The sequence below is a fragment of the Nilaparvata lugens genome, chromosome 8 (assembly GCF_014356525.2).
Source record: "Nilaparvata lugens isolate BPH chromosome 8, ASM1435652v1, whole genome shotgun sequence".
NCBI lineage: Eukaryota > Metazoa > Arthropoda > Insecta > Hemiptera > Delphacidae > Nilaparvata > Nilaparvata lugens.
Window position 1 is genome coordinate 13,705,415 of NC_052511.1, and position 7,496 is coordinate 13,712,910.

At 30.4% G+C, this 7,496-nt stretch overlaps 1 protein-coding gene across 9 annotated transcripts in view; it reads left to right on the forward strand.

Moving 5' to 3' along the window:
* The window catches only part of LOC111048289 (ubiquitin carboxyl-terminal hydrolase 7), a 42,886-nt gene extending 35,390 nt beyond the window's left edge, over positions 1 to 7,496 (forward strand). For 8 of the 9 annotated variants that reach the window (XM_039433996.1, XM_039433998.1, XM_039433999.1 and 5 more), the window contains exons 19-24: positions 471 to 607; positions 1,080 to 1,178; positions 1,630 to 1,753; positions 3,055 to 3,126; positions 5,048 to 5,156; positions 6,866 to 7,452. In XM_039433996.1, the coding sequence (XP_039289930.1) occupies positions 471 to 607; positions 1,080 to 1,178; positions 1,630 to 1,753; positions 3,055 to 3,126; positions 5,048 to 5,156; positions 6,866 to 6,966 (642 nt within the window). In that variant the 3' untranslated portion in view covers positions 6,967 to 7,452. Of the gene's footprint in view, positions 1 to 470; positions 608 to 1,079; positions 1,179 to 1,629; positions 1,754 to 3,054; positions 3,127 to 5,047; positions 5,157 to 6,865 lie in introns of all 9 variants that reach the window. The other variant, XM_039433995.1, reaches the window with a different exon arrangement.

The window sequence follows — 7,496 nt, forward strand, 5'->3', positions numbered from 1 at the left end:
ATGTAATTGCATGAATTAACAAATGTAACCAATCAAATTGATTATTGATTATTCACAGTCATAATACGAAATTATCACATTTCGTAAGCTAGATTAGTAATGAAAACAAACTACTTGAAACTGGTCGTATTGAATTAACATTATTTCTTGTATTATTTTAAGAATATTTTTGGTCCTGTTATATCTTTTTAATAAGTTGAACAAAAATTGTTTTTGTATTGCAACTGCAAACTGCAACTCAATGCTCTGATCTGTCATGAAGTTCTGAATTTAATAGATTTGTGTGAGTGGATTTAATAGGTGAGATAGCCTTTTAGTTGTTCCGCATCATTAAAGATTTAAAAATTTCAACTGTTTCTCAAACAACTAGTATCAAACATTTGTATTTGATAAAATGCTTTTGTTTCAAGGAAACCTACCTTAATAATTTATTGGAATTTAACACTTGATTATTTTTCTTGTCTTTCCAGTGTCTTTGGGTTGGTCCTAAGTTGAAAGAGGAGAAGGAAATTACACTTTACCCCAATAAGAATGGAACAGTTGCAGATTTATTAGAAGAAGCTAAGAAGGTAGTTGAATTATCTCCAGATGGATCTGGAAGGTTAAGGTTAGTAATCACTCAACTATGAATCAAACGATTTCTCCTTGTCTTCTACATTTCAATTGATATTCATTTTAAATTAATTATCTTGATTTTTTTACTTAAAAATTCTTATAATTTATTATTATTAAATACTACTTGTAATAAACTTGTATACTTATATGATGCAATTCTTATACTTGTTCTCTATCCATAAGTTGTTTTAATTATTGAGTTGTCTCAAGCAATTTGTTCTTTTGGAGTGCCACCTTTATAACTGTAATTCAGATTAACTTTGAAGAATTGATAAATCAAAAGTTTTTCTAATAGAGATTGCTTTTCTATCACATAAAGATTTTCCTGATACTAACACATGCAAAACCATTTCATGCATTTTAGATCTTGTAGTTCTATAGTTTGTGGATATAGTGGTTTTGTAGGGTACTTATCTATACTAATATTGTTGATTTTAATTGTTGGATATTTTCAATTTTTACAGGATATTTGAGGTAAATTGTAATAGGCTTCACCCAGGACCGAAAGAGGACATGCTATTGGAGCAACTCAACCCAGGATCGGGAAACCCCAAAAACTATAGGTAAACATGACATTCAATCGTTATCTTGGACTATGCTGTTAATTTTTTTTCAAATTTCTCGAAATCCAAATTTATTGACCTCATAAAACTACTTACTCTGTTGAATAACAGTCTTTTAGAGACTGATAAAGATTAATTCTTTACTAATAAAAATTTTACTACTTTGGAGACGTTAGTAGACAATCATAGTTTTCATCAAATAAAAGCGCTAAAGGTTTGTTGTACATCATTGGAAAATTTTAACTTTCTCAAATAAATGTAGATTTTATAATTATTCAAGCTTTGATGATTGTCTGTTTTAGTAACGTATAAAATTGAAATTTGCTAAAAAATCATATTGTATACAAGTAGTTTTATATAACTCTACATATTAATGGAAGAGTTTTCCTTGTAGAATGTATTAATCTGATAAATCCATTTATAATGTAAGTATATTCAATTTTGTGTACAGGATAGAGGAAATACCTAAAGATGAGATCGATGTAGAAGAAAATGAAATGATAGTTCCGTGTGCACACTACCAAAAAGATGCCTTCTCGACTTTCGGCATACCGTTTGTTATTAAAATGAAACAGGTGAGTTGTCATCAATTGTTTGTGGATAATTTATCTTGAGAATCCTTAGATGTATTAATTACCGAATTTTAATTCAGTTCATAATAGTAGTTATTTGAGAGGAATGCTTATAATTTTTCTGAATATCTTTGTTTTGCGAATATCTAATCAGTAGTTGAATATATGAGTTGTTGAAGTATGCAATAGTTATTTGTGCAACTAGTGCGCAAAGTGACAGTTTGCTGCACCGAAAGAAACGTTTACGGCGGAATGGTTTCTTGAGTGCAGCAGAGGAACTTTGTGCACGTATTTCACATTAAATTTTTCCTACAGTTACCATTGAATATGAAAAGTGGGTAATTATGGGTAAAATTCCCTGAAATCTATCAAATGTTTGTGTGTGTGATGCTGTTATTAATAAAAACCTTAATTTATTTAAAATTGAATAATGTAGTAGTAAATGAATGAAGGCGGCTGTCACTCATGTGGTGGCTGTCGCTGTCATCCACTGTTGTCCACTGCCTTCATATTATTATAACGTGCACCACAGTCACAGTTACCAACTTAATTTTGATTTTGCTGCACTGGTGCTCCATATAACCTACTAACTATTTTGCGTTGCCATGTTGCATATCTGGAGTGCAGAAAAAAATTTTCCCGCACTAGAGCGGAAAAGTGATTCTTTGCGTTCTGTAATCAGTGCAGCAATGGCCACTTTTCAAGGTAACTGTAGGAAATTGTTATTTGTCTACTGTATTATGTATTGACGTATCATTTGATGGTGGGTAATATTAATATTAATAATGCATTTGAATACAGTTTCAACAGATCTGTCGGTGATGGTACAATATTAGACTAAATTGTACTGATCCACTGAAAACACCTACATCCATCCTGCTCTTACAATTATTTTCGAATGCTATCGATACGAATGTTGTTACTTTTTTGTGTACTCCTTTATACATTAGTAATAGATTTTAGAACTAGTTACTATTTCAACATTGGCTATACTGATAATAGTGTACAGGATGTGGCGTGGCCCATTGGATTTTTTGAGTTGATCTTAAAGTTCAATGTATTTTTGTAGTTGGAGTTTGCATTTCTCGGATTCAAGACTGATAAATTTATTGCACAGTCAATTAAAATCGATAATTTCACAACACTGGCAGAAAGTTCAATATATTCATTTAAAATGCTTGATCACTTTGAATTTATTAATTTGTAATTGCCTGGCAGAATAAATAGAATAGTTTTTAGCTAAAAATACTATTATTCAAATAACAACCATGGTTTTTTTAAACATTTTTGTCGTCATGTTTCAGATGGAACCACTTTCAAAGTTGAAGATTAGATTGATGAAGAAATTAGGCGTTCAAGAAAAAGAATTTGAAAAAGTAAGTGAATTAAAATATCCATCAAAACTTTAAATTACTGTAATATGCTATAAACTATCGTAAATGTCTACTAATGTATACCTTTTAACATTCAGTAGGCCTATTTTTCCAAAAATATTTAAAAATACTTGAATAATTATTCAAATGTCGTTTATTTCATGTCCAAGTAGTTAGCCCTTTTTGATAGAATTAAATATTATGTAATGGTTTCGTTACAATTCATCAGTTGTGATTAGCTATATTTGTAAATGTGAGTCTCAACTAGACACTGCATTGAGAAGATTGTAATTGAAAGTACCCAAGATTGACAATAAATTGAAGATGTAACAGGATAAAGGCGACAAGTAACATTTTTTACATGGATAAAGGTAATAAGTGCCGCTCTACACGTTCCAAGGTTCAAAATAATCCACTGTGAATAATAACTGGGATTTAATGTCTTATACAAGGTGTTTCAGAAGTAGTGTCGGACATTTTAGGGTATTATTCCTGGATGATAGGAGACTACAAATGTTGTATTTTGAGTGTCCAAAACTCAGCGGTTATCCTTATAGCTGCCATTTTGTTTTTTTCACTTAGGAATTTTTATCTCAAGAACGAAATGATGTATTGATCTGAAATTTAGCATGGATATTTATGCTATAATGACTCAACTGTAGAAAATAAAATAAAAACTTTTCGATGTAAATTTTCAAAATAGCGGCCATTTTAAATTTTTGATTGCAAATTTCACGAAAACCGTTCACTTTACAGAAAATTTCTCAAGAGACAAAAAAGTTAGCAAATTTCATCAATATTTCAACGATACCTCATTTAAGATTCATTTTAAGATTCTATTAATAAATTTTTTTGGATCTTGTAAAAGTGTATGATGAATATTTTATATAGGATTAAGGCTATACGCTACAGAAAGTAATGCCAATAATCAGGTGATTTCACAATCTTAGGATCATCACTTGATGCATGCTGTTTGTGAATTTCCTCATTCTGAAGATATTAGCAGTTTTGAACACTTTATCACGGAACTTACCTTTTCGAATTTATACTCATTCGAAAGTTCATGAATAGGAGAAGTTTTCGAAATATTGAAACCACTTTAATTACCCGGAGAAAAATCTAAAAAAAAAAACGATTTGAAATTTGACTTTGAATTTGGAGAATAGCATTTTTTCAAGTTTAAGCCCTAATAAAAAAAACTACAAAATATCTATCAACCAATAACATTGCATTAATCTTGTTTGAATTTTTTTCTCTTTCTAACAACACCCTTGAAATTGAAATTTGACCAGTAGTTTTAGAGTTATTGAGTATTTAATGACCAGAAGTAGGCTTATTCTCCTTCCAAATCACTGACATTGAATGCCCTGCATTGCCGACCTTTATATCCACTCCAAACACTGTTGATTTCAGTTTCATCAGATTATTGTCAGTCTTTTTTGAGATGTCTTCATTAATACAGTAGTATTACTAATTTTAAATGGCTCCAAAAGGAGATATATTGATTGAGTTCGCTATGAATAACGGACACAGTTCTGTGCAACTTGATGAATAATGAAATCAATATAACATAAAAGGTATTCAAGCCAAGCCTACTTATTATAATGAATGAAATTAAAAGAATGTATTATTATTCAAAGTATTGCTAGAAGATATTCACTATATTTAAATTTTACTTTGCGATTTTTATGACCTATATCAAGTATGTAAATAAAAACCTCCATTAGGAAAACTTTGATTTATCTCAAAACTTTTCAGATTGCCTATCACCTTCATTCACTCAACCCTTCAATTATTCTCATATGAAATTGATTCTCAACATTTTCCTAAGAATGTGATATAAATATGTGAATAGGAATGGAATTTTTGTTAGTAAGGTAATATTTTTTGCACTGTGAATAATTGTTCTATTGTTGTTTTGCAGTTTAAATTTGCGTGGGTGAATGTGAATGGTAGCAACAAGATAACTCACCTCGAAGAGGATAGCTTAATAAATTTGACTGAATTCAAACAAGCTATGCAAACGGCCCAAAGTGAGTACTATCGCAATTTGATGTGCTCCATCCTATAACTTATATTAATATATTTTGGTATCAATCTTGTAATTTTCTTCCTTGTGCATTATTTATTATTTGAAATTTACATGGAACTCAACTTGACCAAGCATAGTAAATCTCGAACTAGCTCCTCGTATGATGTAACATTTGTTTGATATATTGATGTTATTGCTTTTTTCGAGTAATCAGTCGATGATTATTTGTTGTTACAATTTGTAACTAATTTTGAATAACTTTTGGTATATTGATGTTATTGCTTTTTTCGAGTAATCAGTCGATGATTATTTGTTGTTACAATTTGTAACTAATTTTGAATAACATTTGGTATATTGATGTTATTGCTTTTTTCGAGTAATCAGTCGATGATTATTTGTTGTTACAATTTGTAACTAATTTTGAATCAATGCGGCATGTATATGACATTTTTGTATTTTTTTATCGACTCACATAATGTGATCTTCAATAATATTATAAATTCGGTTCTTTGGAAAGTTCTCGACACCAATCAATGATGATATAGTCCTATGCGTAGCATAACTAAAACGATAGAAATACTTATTCTTTGTGAATTTAGTAATAAATTACTGTACGAGTAATTTTGTAATTTGTAAAATTCTGTCCGGACCACATAACTTCTACCCTTGATTCTCTCAAATCTAGTATGGTATGGTTAGTACCGCATTGTGATATCATCTACTATAATAGTGGGAGAGATTCCTAGTTAGTAATTCAGTTATGTGGTCTTAGAATAATATGCATGCTATTAGAATTTACAAAATTCCTCAAATAATTTTTATTGATTTTATGATAAATTTGATATATCTATGACACTAATATAGAGATGAACTTCGAGAATACAGTAAAGTATATTCAGTACGGTAAATTTTGAATAATTATAAGTATCTTCTGGTTAACTATTAATATTTTCTAAATCAGTATTTATTACTGTATAATAAATATATTACTAGTATATTATAAAGGTGAACTCAGAGAATACAATATCTATTCATAAAAAAATTAAAAATCGAAGTACCCTGTTTTCAACTTAATTTTATTTATCACAACATGTTTCGACTCATAATGTGATTTCCAAGTGGTTCACTCAAAAAAATTGTGAGAAGTAAAATAAAGTTACCGGTACTCTGTTTTTTAATTATCATGTGAATACGAGTAGTCCTTACCAAGAAAATGAACTCTTATTCTGTACGGTATCTTCTGATTAATTATCAATATTTTTGGAATATTTATCAGTATCTTCTGAAGAATAATCACTATTTTCTTTTTAGTTATCATTATCTTCTAAAGAATAATCACTATCTTCTGTATAGATATCAGTATCGTCTAAAGAATAATTACTATCTTCTGTATAGATATCAGTATCTTCTAAAGAATAATCAATATTTTCTGTATAATAGGTATCAGTATCTTCTAAAGAATAATCACTATCTTCTGTATAGATATCAGTATCTTCTAAAGAATAATCAATATCTTCTGTATAATAGGTATCAGTATCTTCTAAAGAATAATTACTATCTTCTGTATAGATATCAGTATCTTCTAAAGAATAATCAATATCTTCTGGATAATAGATATCAGTATCTTCTAAAGAATAATCACTATCTTCTGAATAATGTTCAAGTGATTTTCGCCAAATGTATGACAGTATGCATACTTATTGTTTACAGGCCCATCAAACAAACCCTTCTTCGGTTTGGATCACGTGAACAAAGCGCCAAAACGGTCAAGATTCAACTACTTGGAAAAAGCCATTAAAATTTACAACTGAAGCCGAAACAACCGATTGAAACTGGACCAGTGACTAATGGTCAAGCCAGCCGCGACACTAGTGGGAGTTGGACCTTCCTTGCAAGTGTGTGTGCGCGCGCAACGAAGCTAGTGGAATACTCGCTAGTGGAACAGAGAGTGGTTACAGACTTGTTGAACAAGGACAGTTGTTCGCAATAATCGCTTCTAAACGCCAATCAGCGACAGTCGCCGGACATCATTGAGGGTGATTTATTGTTTTTAGAAAATGATGCTTTTAATTACCGCCGTCAATCACTGATATTAACGCTAGCTGGGAGGGGGGACCGCCCCCCTCCGGCACTCTTCTCCTCTCGGCGCTCTTCGCCAACTCAGTCTCATCAGTCTCACACAAAACGTGATCGAATCAATCGACAATTTACATCAATGACAATGTTTATTTATTGAATTGTATCCGTCATGTATCAACATTTTATTAATATTAATAATTATAATGATAACAACATCACATTGACTATTACCACTAACTTATTAAAGTGATATTCTGTTCCA